At 34.5% G+C, this 17,349-nt stretch overlaps 1 protein-coding gene across 2 annotated transcripts in view; it reads right to left on the reverse strand.

Annotated features, from left to right (window-relative positions):
* Nucleotides 1–372: 372 nt before the first annotated feature.
* The window catches only part of LOC6048806 (nephrin), a 249,070-nt gene continuing 232,093 nt past the window's right edge, over nucleotides 373–17,349 (reverse strand). For both annotated transcript variants that reach the window (XM_038260505.1, XM_038260504.1), the window contains exons 14-19: nucleotides 14,788–14,900; nucleotides 13,960–14,061; nucleotides 13,639–13,723; nucleotides 6,426–6,544; nucleotides 5,754–6,035; nucleotides 373–2,126 (exon numbers count right to left, since the gene is read on the reverse strand). In XM_038260505.1, the coding sequence (XP_038116433.1) occupies nucleotides 1,818–2,126; nucleotides 5,754–6,035; nucleotides 6,426–6,544; nucleotides 13,639–13,723; nucleotides 13,960–14,061; nucleotides 14,788–14,900 (1,010 nt within the window). In that variant the 3' untranslated portion in view covers nucleotides 373–1,817. The remainder of the gene's footprint in view (nucleotides 2,127–5,753; nucleotides 6,036–6,425; nucleotides 6,545–13,638; nucleotides 13,724–13,959; nucleotides 14,062–14,787; nucleotides 14,901–17,349) is intronic.

A 17,349-nucleotide genomic window follows, 5' to 3' on the forward strand; every position in this document is an offset into this window, starting at 1 on the left:
TGAGCCCTCATCAACATCTATAACTTGGCCGAAGACGCCAAATTGATCAGAAAATTTCTTCAAAAGAAACAGATTTTCAAATATTAAAGCACCATTTTTGTAAGAACAGCTGCCAAAATTGTATGGAGCCTTGTATGGATGAATCAATGACACAAAATGGCTTCTTAGGCCCCCAAAAAGTTTGTGTCAATTAAAAAAAATAATGAAATCCATTTCCGGTTTTGGTGGAGAATTTTTCTTAGGCTTCATCCATAAAGTACGTCACGCTAAGATCGGCCAAAATTTACCTCACCTTCCCACCTTTTGTCTCGCTTTTCCTATACTTATAACACGCAAAGTCACACTTTCTCAGACCACCCTTCCCCCCCCCCCCCTAGAGCGTGACATGCTTTATGGTTGATGCCTTAAAAATTTAAAAAAATAAAAATAAAGGTTTGGTCCGCTTTGAAATTTCCAGTGTAAAATTAGACATGATTTCTATCTTAGTACGAGATAGATGAATTTATAGACATAGAATAAGTACTAAATTTAAGTTATGATTTGAAAATGAAGCGAATTTTGGCTGGCCAATTTGATCACCTGTAAAATTTATCAAAGCAAAATAACTTTATTAATTCTTATTTTTCTCACATAGAAATTTCAAATAACAATCTGAACCAGTCCAATGTCCACCAAACTCCCCACCCCTCCTCCAGCTGGCATTTGTAGATGTTTGCTTTACGATTCAATTGATATGAAATGATATGATGATTTTGGTTGGGTTATTGACTTTTGCTCTTGGCCTGCGGTTTGGTTCTTCGTTCGTTTCTTTTTTCCTCCTTATACTTCATAAAGATCGTCTGTTTGCCGTGTGCATGATATTTGTGTGTGTGTGTGTGTGTGTGATGTATTTATTGAACTATATTCCCTGTTTAGTTTTCTTCCGGCATTCTGTTTGATATATCCTTCTTCCATCCTTTCAAAAGAGCGAGCGTCACATCAAGCGGTTATAATCTCGCTTAGAAATGTAAATGTTGTGGTGGTGTGTGTTTGTGTGTGTATGTATTTCGCATGATGTGTTTAAACTTATCGCACACCTCCGGTTGGGTTCAAGATATGGCCAGTTTCAATGATAAAACTCTCCCTTCGTATCACCTTCGCAGTGTGTGGACAGAAAGTGAACGAGGAGAGTTTGATGGAGAATAAAACCCGGTGATGCCTGTGTAAATAAAAACACACGGATAGATATATCTCTCCTGGTCTCTATCTGGTGTTGACTTAAAACTAGCTGGAGCGCTGATAAACACAACGCAAATAACTTTCCTGCTGCTTGTGTGTTTGCACAAGTTTTATGGCCGCATTTAGTCACTAGAAAATGGTTTTCTGAACTTTAACAGAAACAAAATCACATAACGACGACGACGAACGCATTTCGTGTGGGCGTTTTGATAAAATCAGGCGAAACTGTTCAACAATTTTGCCTCTAAATTTTTCTACGATGAGTTTCGGATGGGTGTAAAATCGCTCTAATGATTTATAAATGTTTGAAATTCTGCCTCACCATCTTTCCAACAATAATTTAGCTAGGCTTAGATGCTACATGTACAAAAAAATGGGACTCTAACTATGTACACAACTACGGCTTAGACTTTCGGATCAGTTTAATAGCTCTTACCTAACGATTCCCTAACTAATTTGTCTCGATCTCGCGAATTAGACGTGAATGGCAAGAAGCCTCCCGGAAGCATTCTTCATCTTCTTCTTCTCTCTTTTTTTTGCTGCTGCACACAGAATTGACAGAATAATGTTGAGTTGCACGTGGAAGCATCTTACTGCTGTCATTTGTCCAGTGATGCCAGCTGCTCGGCATAATTGGTCGTCAGCAGTGGCATTTTGGTGTAAATTTGCGACGTGGCGTAACCCGAGGACGACGTCTGCGACGTACTGAGCATGCTGTCGTACGTGTTGGGCGTAAAGTCACGCAAAGGCAGTCTTGTGTAGATGTTTGGGGACGTGGTCCGCGCCGGCGGCAGCACGGTCGTCGTCGTCGTCGTCCCCGACGGGTTGCCCGCGGTGCCGTACGGGCTCCGCACCGGCGAGTTGTATATCGCGTAGCTCGGGTTGGTCGTGAGCGACAGTTCGCCAAACTGTTCGAGAAAAGAGAGGAAATCAAAGGAACAACATTAGTAAAAGAACCCCGAAGCTGGTACTTTCCAACATTTTTGCGAATACTTGTCAAGTACAAAAAATGCTTATCTTCAGATATGTTTTGAGTAGAACTGATTTTTTTAACATACCGTAATCTGATGACTTTAATAGACTTTAATAGATTGTCTTTAATAGACTATCCAATGCTCTCGGAATTCGTAACTCATAATTATTAATGTATATAAAGACAGTGATCTTCAGATACTTACTCATTAAATCAATTAAAGCTGGCAACAGATCATTACCAATCGGTCAAACACAAAATTTCAAATCGATCTGCATTTTTTTAACAAAAGGATCATAAAGTGCTTTAAACAGCCAGGCTACAATGAAACATTTTGAAAATATTGAATAATTTGAAAAAAATATTGTTTAAATTTTTAGGAAGCTTAAAAATACTCTATTTGATAAAAAAAATACAAAATTTAACTTTAATAAATGTTGTTCAGAATCAATTTGACAAGTTTTTAAATGAAATTTAAAAATTTTATACAGTGGACTATCTCGTTGTCGATATTGAAGGGACCGTCGAGAGCGGGAGTTTTCAAATTATAGATAAAAAAAAGCAATATATTTGATGGGACTGAAAAATTTATTGACAGCTGGAGCAATATTGATATCGAGAAGATCGACAGCCAGAGAGTCCACTGTAAATACATATGTTTTTCCTTCTGATTTTTGGGAAAATTTAGAAAAAAGACGGAGTGGTCAAACAATTGCACTAAAGTTAGCAAGGACCTAATTGATTTTAAAAACTATAAGTGTAAAAAAGAACTCAAATTTAAGGCTCAAAATTAAAAAAAAAATCCAGGTTTGTTAACGATAACCTTATTGTGGTTTGATAACGATAAGCATAGTCCTATCGTTATCATCGGGTCGATAACCCACACAACATAATTTAGAGTATCTTTTTAAAGAGATACTTATCCAAATAAAATCCTCTAATAGTAATTTAATTTTTCTTTAACTGAAAATTCTAAAAATTTCCATGATTTGAAATATAGGCCTCAAACAACGCATTATTTTGCAAAGTTCCTCATAAAATTTTAGTTTTTAATGTAAAATATTAACATTTTCAAAAATAATGTATTTTATTGAAAATTCCAAAATTTTCATAATATGGCATTTGGGTATCGAACGTTAAAAAACGTTGTATAGATTTTCACTTAACTCATTTTTTATTATTATTTTCTGTGTGGGTATCAAACGACACAAAAAATTGGACTTTTTTTTTCTAAATTAAGGTTTTTTTTATCTAAAATTCTTAAATTTTCATTAAATACCATATTTCTTCGAAAATACGAAAAAATAATCCCAAATTTGAATAAATTTCATTTTATTTTTTTTTCTCAATGAAAACATAACAAAAAACGCTTAAAATATTCCATTTCTGCATTAAAATTTTTGCTATGAAAAAATTAAACTTTCACAAAAAAAAATATTTTTTGAAAATAGTAAAACTGTCATAATTTAAATTTGTTTGTTTGTTAGCAAACCTATAAAATATAAAAAAAATGATTTTCAAAAAAGATATGTTTTTTTTTTGTTAAAATTTTTTTGTTAAAAAAAACTCTGAACAAGTGAAATCGATTAAAAAAATGCATCGGCCGTATTTTCAACTGAATTAAGTATTTTTTGAAAATGAGAGTATTAATACCAAAATCAAAGGGCTTGTCATTATTTTGTGATTTCGCGAAATTTTTATTAATTATATTAGAAATTGTCCCTAAATGTGTTTAAACATTGAATTTTTTTAAACTCATTTTCGTTTATTACAATGTTTTATGAAAAGTTCCAGCAAAGTATACTTTAATTGCAACATGCCTTGGATAGTACAATTTAATGTCTAAAGCATGTTACAACCCTGATCATTTCTCTTTATTTTAAAAATTCAAAAAGAAATTGATGGAACGATATTCAAAACTGCAAAGAAAGAAAATGCAGAGATTTTTGATTCTCTGTAAAATTTATTTAAATAAAAATAAACAAATTGCATAATACGCAAGGAATGTCTGAACAAACTCTGTTCATAAATATTTTTTGATGTTTTTAGAATTTTTCCTAAGCACTTAGCAACATTTTCTATCTTTCTGGACTCATTAATAACAAAATTTCAACAAAAATGTTTTAAATGAAATTTCGACTAATTTATTTTGAAATACCCGAATTTCCCTATTCCTGAATACCATTAAATTAACAAACAAAATTATATGCATCTTATTTTACTTAGTGAATTTATTGATAAGTAGTGATTATTTTTTTGAGATATTGAAGGGTGTCATTTGTTTTAAAGATATTTTAGCAAATTAATTGTCAAAATTCTCAGTAAAAAATGTTGGCTGAATCGTAATTATTACTAGTGACACGTTTTTCAGTGATTCCGTTCCGTGAAGAGATAAAAATTTGAGAATCTGTCCAACTCGTTAGCGTACTCAAAAAAAAAAAAAAAAATAAAAAAAATAAAGAATTCGCTATCGAAAAAAATCCCGATGCTCAACTGTAAAATTCGAGAGACATGCAACTTATTGCAAATTTAATGTACTTTTCGAATATGCAATAATCCAAAGTTGTATTATTTTTCATTTAGACCAAAACTCTTAATTTTAAAATTTCGTGTTTTTTAACATTTGCAGAGTGACCACGGGACCGTGGTGTAGGGGTAAGCGTGGTTGCCTCTCACCCAGTCGACCTGGGTTTGATCCCAGAAGGTTCCGGTGGCAAATTTTGAGACGAGATTTGTCTGATCACGCCTTCCGTCGGACGGGAAGTAAATGTTGGCCCCGGACTAACCTTAAAAAGGTTAGGTCGTTAGCTCAGTCCATGTGCAGGAGTCGTCTCCCTGGGTCCTGTCTCGGCAGTTGGACTAACAATCCAAAGGTCGTCAGCTCGAATGGATGGAAGCTTAGGTGTAAAAAGAGTTTTGCAATTGCCTCAACAATCAAGCCTTCGGACACCTAGTTTCGAGTAGGAATCTCGTAATCGAGAACGCCAAGGCAATGCTGTAGAGCGAATAATTTGATTTTGATTTGATTTTTGAGAGTAACTTTTTTAGAGCGTATCAATGCTTAACAAAGTTCTACACGCTCGAGCTTATTCTTCTCAATTTGACAAATTTATGTTTGGATCGAAATTGTTTTCTTGAATAAAAAAAACGCTACCGAAGTTTTGAAACTTACTAGAATGAATTCTGTTATAATTATTTCAAATTAATTTGAGACACATTTTGAATTTCTGAACGGTTTGAAGATTTCAATCTTCAACATAAATCTGTTGATGATTAATATGTTTTGCATTTTAGAAATTTGATTGATAGAAATGGAATTCGGAAACCTCATTTGATTTTTCAAAGCCTCCATTTTTTTCAGAAAGCACAAAAATTGCGACTTTAGTGAAGTCGTCACAACAGTTACAAGAAAAACAAGCGAAAATTTTAACATTTTTCATCTATTTTTATAGATTTTTTTTTCGTTTGAAAATGCTTCATCAAAGTAGCCTGTGGCGAAATAACCTTAAAGAAATTGCCCCACATCCGTCTCAAACTGAAAAGGTCACACTTGTTTACTCACCTGCTTTTTCAGCCCGTTCCCAGTTGGCGACAGGTGCGTGGGCGAGTAGTGCATCGCCGGCGTCGCCGTCACCGGATGCGGCGGATGGGGCTGGCTGAACTTAAGCCGGTCCGAGTCCAGCGCCAGCCGCTCGAACTGCTTCTCGTCGTCGTCCTCGCTGTTCTCGTGCGGAATCACGTCCGGATTTTTGTCGTCGATGCTCGAGTGGCTGCCAATGTTCCGGCTAAGCGGTTCGGCACTGCCCTTGTCCTGCTCGGTGTTGGTCGCCGGATGGTGCTTCTTCTGAGGGGGTGGGAGGGAAAAGTGAGAGAGAAATAATAGCGTTACTTGAGGGAAATCTTAGTTTTCAACGGAATCCGTTTGAAAAAAGTCCAATTAAAAGTGAAACACAAATTGAATTAAAAGCTTCGCTCAAAGCGATGAGCGACCTTTGAAGATTCGCCGTAACTCAGGGCATTCTATCAAAGCCAGGTTTTCCGAGACAACGGCAAACTTGAAAGTTCATCCGAGTGGAGAAATGAAGAAAAAAAAAAAAAAACGGGATGCAGAGTAAAAAGGTTTTCCTTTCAACTTTGGTGATGCAATTTTCTTGAAATGCAGTTAATGGATGAACCGTTTCTTGAAAAGGCCGTTGTCTTTTTTCTTGAAATTCAAACAACTCTAAAAACTCACCTTCGTTTTAAACTTGACAAAGATGATGATGCAGATCGCCACCAGGAAGAGCGTAATGGCGGCACCAACCAGCGCGCCAAGAAGTGGAGTCAGCTGAACCAGGACCGCTTTCGATGGGGCTGAAAAAGTCGTTAGTTAGAGAAGGAAAATGTCTTAAATCGCTTTAAAACTGACATCGGCAGGACGACGAACTTTTCTTGGTGGGGCGTGCGAGTGCGTCTAACTTTTAACGATGGCGGTAATATACACGTAATCATAATCAGCTTTGTCGACTAAACGCCGTGCCTCGCATAATACACAGAGCCCCCACCCCAAAGTAAGTGTGTGTGTGTGACTTTGCAGCATCTTCGCATCGGAAGGAATCAGTCGTATCTAAGGTAACACGCGCTCGGGAGGAATTTTGCTAGGTTTGAAAATGGACTTGATTTCTTCTCCTGAATTGCCAAATCGATTGATAATGAATGATACAAATTCATTTTAAAATTATTTTGAATGTTGAAATTTTATAGCAATTGGTTTCAACCTGATATTTAAATCCTAGATGGCGATGAATTATTGAAAAAAACGTTACTTAATCCACCTTTAGGTGGTTGGTGCCTTCCTCACATTCATAAAGTCAATACATTCAGTAAAAATAGCAACATTCCCTTAAAATGTTTAACAAATCAACTTAATTACTCATTTCATTTGATAGGGTTCGCAGACCTTCAATTTTTCTGGTTCATCGGCAAGGTCTGATAAAAAAATACCTATCCAACGATAGTTCACATGGAAGATTCAGACAATATTTCTATCACAATATCTGAGATCCGGTATATAAATAACACTTAAGTGCCAATAACTTTTGATAGGGTTGTCAGATCCTTGATGTTTAAGGCTCATTTGAAAGGTCTTTCGATTATTTAACTAACGATGGGTTGCATGATGGACCCGGACATCATTTTCATTGAAATATCTGAGATCCGGCCTCTAAAAAGTGTATAAATAACACTTAAGTGCTAATAACTTTTGATAGGGTTGTCACATCTTCAATGTTTTGGGCTCATTTTAAAGGTCTTTTTAATACCTTTCTGAAAATGTATAACATGATAGGGTTTCTTGCAAAACCACCCTTTTACGATCTTCCGGACATACGCCAAAATCGTTTTTTTAGCATAACTTTTGAAGTACTTAACTAAACTTGCTGGTTATAAATAGAGACCTATGGGACCCCAAGACGGATCGAATGAGACTAATACGGTCAAAATCCGTTCATCCAGTCCGGAGATAATCGAGTGATAATTTTTTGTCCACCCACCTACACACATCCACACAGACATTTGCTCAGAACATGATTCTGAGTCGATAGGTATACGTGAAGGTGGGTCTACGAGGTCGAATTAAGAAGTTCATTTTTCGAGTGATTTTATAGCCTTTCCTCAGTAAGGTGAGGAAGGCAAAAAGCATTTGTAATTTAATAGGCAATCAACTATTCAAATTTGACTAAAATGTGCTTAAAGTTAGAGTTTTGGTGATAAAAGTAAGAAAATGACCTTTTTTGTACTAAATTTACATATTAGCAGTGTTATTTTCGGTGATGGAATCATCATTTGAAACTTGTTACATGAACTACAGTAAAAAAGGTAATTTTTAACCATCCTTATTTTGTTTACTGGGAGTGAAAACTATTTAACATCAGCTTTCGAGAAAATTAAAAAAAAAATTAAACAGTTTTTGTCAAGAATTTTTGAAAAGAATGATATTTTTACTTTGTTTACATTTTTGCTTTTCATTAATTTATAATTTAAAAAAAATTATAAACACTTTTTTGATTCATATATATGCATTTTAAAACACTTGTTTGATTCATATGTTGAGACTGTGCCTTGTTATTTAAATTTAGCTTTTTTATTTTTTTGCAATTTTGAATATTTATTAGATGGCAGAAAAGAAGATCAAAACTTAATCGTGGTGCCAATATTTGAAAAATAAACATGTTTAAGCTTGTTTTTGAACAGAAAATCAAAATAAAAAACAATATTTTATTCTATAAGGTGATTCGTTTTTAAGTCATATCGAAATAAGGTTTTTTTTTGTTTAAAAAGTAACTTTTGTGTTACCTGTCAAAGTAATAAACAGCGTTGAACTTTTCAAAATGTTATTGGTCTTTCGGTTGATGAGATAGATAATAAAGGACTATAACTAAGAACTAGAGCGTCAAATTTCCCGTCCCGGGAAAAAAATTCCCGGGAATTCCCGGGATTTCCCGGAAAAAAATATTTCCCGTTTCCCGGGAAATTTGTAAATTTCCCGGGAATTCCCGAAATACAAGCGGTAGTACACATTTTCCTACCTTTTTGGCATCAATGTTTTGAAATTATACAAAAAATAATTATGAGAAAATTTAATTCATTTCAACCTTCTTATTCATATTGAACTAATTAGCTTTCTGTAAATTTTATGTCAAGGTTGAATTCAGATAATATTTATTTATTTATTATTTAGGAACAAAAATGGGTTACGAAAATTACGCTGTTTTGGATTGAATATAAACTATTTTATTTTCGACAACCTATTTTAACTATTTTTTTGTTATTTCATTCATATATATTCACCTCTTCCGGCCAGTATTAAAATTGAGATTTGTTTGACATTTTTGTTTATTGGTTGAAAGTTGAATTGATATAAATAAATTATTCAAAAAGAGTTGTTCGTTAAGAATTTGTTTAAAAGTATTCGAAAAATTACTGTTTGTTATAAATTTTTTAAAGCACGTGAGTTACCAAGGGCATTAGAGGGTTAAATATAAATAAAATATCGTTTACACTATGAAAATTATTTTAATCTAATTAATTAATTAGGCTTTATTACCATATAACCATGGGCAATATTACCATATAAACCATGAAAATTGATTAAAAACAACTTCATATCATATGAAATTTACCCAAAGAATGCAACCATATTTTAAAAACATGCTCCAAATATTTTAAAACTTTGAATTGTGATTTCATGAAACAGTGTTTCAAGTTGAATAGCGCTAGAAATTACATTTTAAATGCAAATTTAATGATAATCTTTTTATTCACAAGTTGAAAATAATTGTTCTGGAATAAGTTATTTGCCATGAAAAACAATATTTTTGCATGATTTTTTCACTTTCAACTTTATGCAGTGGCCATTTAGGCAAATTTAAAAACAATTTTATTGTTGTGGAGCATGGATTTTAACTGTCCAAACATTTTGAATAAAAAAAATGCTACTCAACCAAAAATACTAAAAATATTTTTTTTGATTTGGTACGATTTGAGAGACAGCATAAAAAAATAGAAAATCTATATATTTTTTCAAAGTTGCATGATTTTTCTACAAGCAGTCAAGCCATTGAATGATCCTCAGACTCGTTTTGACCATTGAAGTTTTTGTTCTATACAATTCTGTTCCAAAATATCAATCAGAAACAGGATCAGAATAAATTTCGTTAAATTTCAAATTTCCCGGGAAATTTGTTAAAAATTTCCCGTTTCCCGGGAATTTTGTAACCCCGGGAAATTGGACGATCTACTAAGAACCATTAAAGGACTGATTCTCAATGCCAATAATGATATGTTATTGAGAAAAAAAAAGACATTTTATTTTTTTCAACTTTCAACGAGTATTTTTTCCTATTTGAACAGCTTCGATTTATTTACGCTCGATGAGAAAAACTTTCATAATTCCATAGTTTTTGTCAACCTGTTTTATAAACATGTATTTCATGGATAAGTTCACTTGCCTGCATCTTTACAAAAAGAAAGTGAGCAGTTCTCTCAAATTTCGGTCAATTTTTTTTGTATTTTTTAATCCGATTGAAACTTTTAATCCGACTGAAACTTTCTTGATCGATTTGGTGTCTTCGTCAAAGTTTAGGTATGGATATGGACTACATTACAAAAAAATTATGCACGGTTAAAATTTTTTTGTTGATGTTTTATTTAACTTTTTGTCTCTAAAACTTGATTTGCAAAAAAAAAACATTTTTATATTTTTTTAATTTTCTGATATGTTTTAGAGGACACCAAATGCCAACTTTTAAGAAATTTCCAGGCTGTGCAAAAAATTTTTGACCGAGTTATGATTTTTTAATCAATACTGGTTTAAAAAAAATGCCTCCGGCTGAAAAACTCTAAAATAAAGAATTATTTTTTTTAACGAAATATTGGTCGCAAAAATTTTTCAACTTCATTTTTCGATGTAAAATCAAATTTGCAATCAAAAAGTACTTCAGTGAAATTTTGATTAAGTGCACTGTTTTCAAGTTAAATTAATTTTTAGGTGACTTTTTTGATAATAGTCTGCAGTTTTCAATTTGTTTTTAATTAATGCACACGTTTGCCCACTTTTGAAAAAAAATATTTTTGAAGAGCTGAGAAAATTCTCCATACTTTGCTCTTTTTGAATTTGTTGATACGACCCTAAGTTGCTGAGATATTGCCATGCAATGGTTTAAAAACATGAAAATTGATGTTTTCTAAGTCTCACCCAAACAACCCATCATTTTCTAATGTCAATATCTCAGCAACTAATGGTCCAATTTTCAATGTTAAAATATGAAACATTCTTGAAATTTTCCTATCTTTTCTTAAAAAAAATATTTCCAAATTTTTAAACCAAGGCTACACCCAAAGTTAAAGAACGAGAGGATAGTCCTCACGAAAAGAAACGTGAGGAAAGTGCTATTTTGCGATAGTATAGTCCTCTCGCGTATTCATTCGTTCATTGGAACAGTTCATCCTTTTGAGTGGCTTATATGGACAAATGACCGACACTTAGTCACCGAACCATAGTGGCCCATACGGCAAAGGCACGGTTCAATATGCCAAAGGTCTTGGGTTCTAGTCTCGGTACCGGTACTTTTTATTTTTTGATGGATGACCTTTTTTTGAAGATGAACCCATGAGTAATGTACTCTCGGTAATTTCGGGATTTATCCTCTCAGTCCGCACACAGTACCATTTTACTACCGAATCGTACTCTTTAATCTCTCGTATGCCGATGTCCAGTTCTGGGTGTAACATTTTAAAAGGGCGTAATATTGAGTGTTTGGCCCTTTTGAATTGTTAGTCTTGATTTAAAAAAAAATATTTTTTTAAAAAGATCTGATAATTTCACGAATGTTTTATATTTAACATTGTAAATCGAACCATTAGTTGCTGAGATATTGACGTTAGAAAATGGTGGGTTGTTTGGGTGAGACTTGGAAAACATCAATTTTCATGTATTTAAACACTTGCATGGCAATATCTCAGCAACTAAGCAACGTTCCGAGAAAAAATCGTTTGTTTGACCTTGAATAAACAAAACATAGAGCACGTAAAGTAAACAATAACAAACACTTTTGTTTGTTTGACCATTCTGTGCATTGTCCCGAAGTTTGGTTGATTTTGGTTGCAGGCGTCCCGAGTCATGTTCAAAATTGTTTACGGTAGTCGTACGTATGTCAAACGGGTTCTGACTAAAATTCCTTTGCTCAGTTGTCACACTTACAGCAAAGCAAGCCAGATGGAAGCTTCTTTCATATGAAAAGCGACAGAAATACATGGAGTTTTTTCGGGTTTTATTAAATACCTCAGGGTTGAAAACGAATGTTAGGGTTTTGTGAAGGTCAAAAGGTGAGGCATTGAAAACTGCACAAAATGGCGTTCTTAGCTCAAATTTGTCGAAAATCGACGTGCGGCAAGATAGCACGTTTGTTTTATTGTGACTGGAATTTAATTACAAAAAACAGGCATAAAAAAATCTCGTCGGCGTGCTTCCAATCAAAAATTATATAGGAAGGACTTATGAAGCCATTTTGATCAATGATCAATTTTGTATCAGTACAATTAATTTAGTTCAAAAATCCAAGTAATTACAATTTTGAAAAGAATTTCAACGTATAAAACTTCGTGCGTCCAAAAACTGTTGGATGGTGTTATAATCTTGAAAGATTTTTTTCTTCAGTCGAACACACAAAGTTAAAGAACGAGGGGAAGTCCTCCCGAAAAGAAACGTGAGGAATAGCGTGGTTCACGTTTCTATGAAAAAGACAAAAGTTGTTATTTTGTCTTGCATCAACCGGAATTTCGTTCTTTTATGTCCCCAGAAGCACTCCTGAAAATTTGAAACCATTTGGTAAGGTCTAGAAGCTCCAGTTTTAATTTGAAATTTATATGGGATTTGGATTTATTTTCCATGGGAAACTATCTTTTTTTACATTGTATTAGGATTTTTTTTTTTATAAATCGATGAAATGACTTGATTCTTATAGTAGGAGATAGGTTTTGAACTGGGGAACAACTTTGTAGAACATACCAACAAGCTAGGAAGTGACCCTTTAAAGATACAGATACTTTTAGATGGTGGCTTTTGAAGGGGCCAGCCACCATCTAAAAGTATCTGTATCTTTAAAGGATCACTTCCTAGCATGTTGGTATGTTCTACAAAGTTGTTCCCAGTTCAAAACCTATCTCCTACTATAAGAATCAAGTCATTTCATCGATTTATAAAAAATCCTAATACAATGTAAAAGATAGTTTCCATGGAAAATAAATCAAAATCCCATATAAATTTCAAATTAAAACTGGAGCTCCTAGACCTTACCAAATGGGCTCAAATTTTCAGGAGTGCTTCTGGGGACATAAAAGAACGAAATTCCGGTTGATGCAAGACAAAATAACAACTTTTGTCTTTTTCATAGAAACGTGAACCACGCTAGTGAGGAAAGTACTATTTTGCGTGAGTAAAGACCTCTCGCGTGTTCATTCGTTCATTGATGAGTTCATCCTATTGAGTGGCTTATATGGACAAATGACCACCACTTAGTCACCGAACCATGGTGGCCTATATGGCAAAGGCACGGTTCAATAAGCCGATGGTCTTGAGTTCGAATCTCGGTACTGGTACTTATTTTTTTGGATAGATTAACTTTTTTTGAAGATGAACCCATGAGTAAAGTACTCTCGGTAGATTCGGGATTTATCCTCTCAGTCTGCACACAGTACCATTTTACTACCGGATCGTGCTCTTTATCCTCTCGTATGCCGATGCCCATTTCTGGGTGAATAGTTCCGTTTTTTCCTATTCCCACCATGCGCCCCAAAAGCCGTTCAGTTGACAAAGCCCAGGTGCGCTACTTGGCTACCACCACGCGTGGGTCTCTTATAGTATCAGTATGACATTGGGTGGTTCGGTGGTGACGAGGACCAAGACTTACCGGTACGCAGCAACGGCGCTGGCAACGTTTGGGCTTTCACACGGTAGCTGGTGGGTGCCGTGCCTTGGAGGTTAAACGGTGTGATCTGCACGAGGAGAGAGGGAGAAGAAAAAGTGGCCAAGATAACGTCGTGAGTACACGTGAAAAGTCGGCAGACAAGTTGCGAATCGCATTATCTGTTATTATCTGGGGGGTAGTCTGATGTGGTATTAGGTGTTTCACCTGCCTAGCTTTTCTGAGGGGGAAAAGTTTCTGAGGCAAGTGCAGTCAGGCAGTGTGCAGTGCAATTCGTTTGTTCTGCACTGCTCACTTTTCACTTACCTTCATGATGAACTTGGTATCACTGGGAAGCTTCTTCAGCAGCATCTCGGGCCCGCTGAACGTGATGCTGAACAGCAGCTTCTTCGTGTTCTCGTCGAAAATCTGCGGTGGAGGGAGGAAAAAAGAGAGACTAGTTAGACTAGTTTCATGTGGGAAGAGCTTTTTCCAACACATTCTAATCCCAAGCCACTGGTAATGAAAGGGTGAACTTTTCTTCCCACTACTAGCACTACTAGCGGTTCGTGCCTAGAGTGTACAAAATTGTTGAGAAATGTCCCGGTTTTTATCCCGCGCTGTGGAGTGAGCTAACGAATTGCACCGTGCTCAAGTTTTCAATCCATCAACGGGAGACAGCAGCAGCAGCAGGAGGAAGTTCGTTTCATCAGTCACACAGCTGACAAAACCGAAAGCTCTTTCTCTGTGTTTTAACTGCCAACTATAGCAGAAATGCAGCAGCAGCAATACATAACTGAGAGTTACGGAAGCCAAGGGAAATAATAAATGCTGAAAGTGGTTTCAACTTCCGAGAAACGGGGAAAAAAGTTCATCCTTTTGTCGCTCGAGATTATTAATTTTTTTGTCACGTGTAGAAATAGAGATAGTTCCGGCAAAATGTTTGGAATAGTCAATGTTTAAAAAAAACTTTAAAGAAAATCAAAACCATGTTAATCTCTGGCAACTATTTTACCCTTAAAATTAAGCAAATCTTAACTTCAAACTAAAAAAAAAATAATTTATTCAAAAATCAACCCATTCCAAACACCTAACTACGACAGTGCCTTAAAAAGGGACGCCCTTCCGAAGGGCCGTTTTGGTGGTTACACTTACGTCCACGTGGAACTGCTGCGGGATGCCACCGTCCTTGCCGGCCAGGCACGACACGTGCACCGTGTAAGCGGTCACATTGGATATGGTGCAACTTTTAATTGGATCAGGAACGTCTGTGAATGAAAGAGTGAGTGGTTTGTGAGAAAAAAACAACAAGGATTTACATTTTTTGTTTTCTGTATGAAATAATGATTCAGTGGGGCTGAGCATGCAACTTGAGCGGTAGGATTGAAAAGTCGAGGTCATGTTTGTAGCGTTTGCACTTTTAATTGGTGAGAAAAAGGTGCCATTTGAGTGCTCGAGTTGGATAAAAGATTTGTTGAAAGAAATCATAAATTTTTTTTTGATATTCTGCGAGTATTTTTTTTACAATGTTCAATTTGAAACTCTTGAACCTTGCATGACACATTTTTGCCTTATGAAAATGAAAAAAAAACCGTCAAAAATTATTCGGCAATATTTCGTGGCTAGAATTCCATGGTCTATGGTGATCTTCTGCAAGTTTTTTAGAAAATAGTAAGAGAAAATTATTTTTTGATGCATCGTAAAGTGTTATCTTTCATAAAAACAAACAAATTTAAATTGTGTAATATTTTCTGTGTCGCAACAAATTCCAAAAAGTGCAACTTAGATAAACGCAGTTGAAAAATTACAATTACAACAAGTAAACAAGATACAATGTGTCGCAAAATTAATTATTTTGATGAAAAAAACATTGTTGGACAATTATTCGGAGAAGTACATAAAAACAGACTTGATGCTGTTTTTAGTGAGTTTCTGAAGAAAGTACCAGATTTTACGAGTTTTTTTTTAGTTTGTGCCGAACTAAACTTAAAAAAGAAATAAAAAGTAAGAACAATCAAAAAATGACATCTGACAATTATGCGTAAAACGGCAGCTTTTTGAATTATAATTTTATACGTTTATACCAATTTTTTTCTAAAATAGTAAAATTGTTGCAAATCATAAGAATTTTAGTACATTTAAAAAATTACTTTTTTTCTAAAACTTTTAGAATTTCATTCAATTTTTTTTAAACAATGATAATCCATCCAAAACTTGGAATCGCTTGATACTCATACTGTCAAGTATGAAAATTTGAGTATTAAAAATAAACAATATTTCGTGAAAATAGAAGTGCAGTCAAGACTCTATTATCGGAAGCCTCGATTTTCCGAAGTTTGGATAATCTGAAATTCGCTTATCCGAAGGTTTGTATGGGGCTTCGGATAATCGAATCAAGAACGAAAAAAAAAATTGTATCGTGTTTTTGAATTATTTTTTTTTCAACATCAAATTCGAGCTCTAAGACCCAATTTTAGTCAAATTTTAATGGTTGATTGACAATCGCTGCCACTATGGAAGCCATCTTGAATTTCAAAATTGTAAATAATTTTAGCGACAATCAAAAATAAGGTAACAAAAAAAACAGTTTTTTTATGATTCGACTATCCGAAGCGAATGTTTTTGAAGGCCTTCGGAGGATAATCGAGTCTGGACTGTAATTATAAAAACAACTCTAAAACAGTGAAAATGCACGCAAAATTCGCTTCGTTTAGTAACCAAATATCAAATTTTGAAAATTTGAGTTTTTTTTTCAAACGGTACCGTCATTAGGGGTGACATTAAGTATGGGGGGTTTTAGAACTACCCAATGTTAACGCTGATGCCGGTATTTTGTGAAAATTTTAAAATTTTGCAAACAACTCCTATAAAATTAAAAAAGCTAACAAAACTCCGCCTCGTTAGAAATTGGACTATTTATGCTGTTAAATTTATTACATTATCATGAAAAAAATGTGAAGTCATTGAAAATTTAACATGATATTGATTGATTAGGGACCATTCGCAAACCATGTGGACAATTGCCAAAACTCCCACCCCCGCTTAAGGTGTCCACGTGGTTTATGGATGGTCCCTTAAGTCAATTTTAAAATACTTTAAAAAATTAGATATCGTCCGTTCGTCGAACTATCTTAATCGTTATCGAACCTCGATAATTTCCATTTTTATTTTGTGTATTTTTTTGTTTGGCTCAAACTCATTGGTTTACAAATCTCCATACAATTTTCATACAATAATGGTACGTAAATATTAGAAAATCTGTAACTTTTCTAGGAATGTTTTGATTAATTTGGTGTATTCGCAAAGTTATAGGTATTGATTAGGGCTGTTCATAAACAAAAAGGTACACGGCAAAAAAAAAAAAAATAGATTTTTGAATTAACTTTTTTTTTACAAAAAAAAAAACTATTTCCCAAAATCCGTTTTTTTATTATAAAAAAATAAATTTATGCATTTGAAGACAAACCTTTGCATCTTATAAGCTATTCAGAAGTGTGTGTGTGTGTGTGCAACCAACCAAACGGGACCACGCGGTCGCTTCTTACAAATTGAGTTGTTTCCATGTATTTTTAGATCTACATTCTATACATGCAAATAACTCGCATAGGCGTTTGGAAGGTGTTAGCTCTGCCGAGCTTCGGTGACCCATTTCTACGCTGGCTAGCCGAGCGCGTGGTACTTCAGTTTTATCGACAAGCCCCGCCCTGAAGAACGTTT

This window comes from Culex quinquefasciatus, chromosome 3 (genome assembly GCF_015732765.1).
Source record: "Culex quinquefasciatus strain JHB chromosome 3, VPISU_Cqui_1.0_pri_paternal, whole genome shotgun sequence".
NCBI classification, from domain to species: Eukaryota; Metazoa; Arthropoda; class Insecta; order Diptera; family Culicidae; genus Culex; species Culex quinquefasciatus.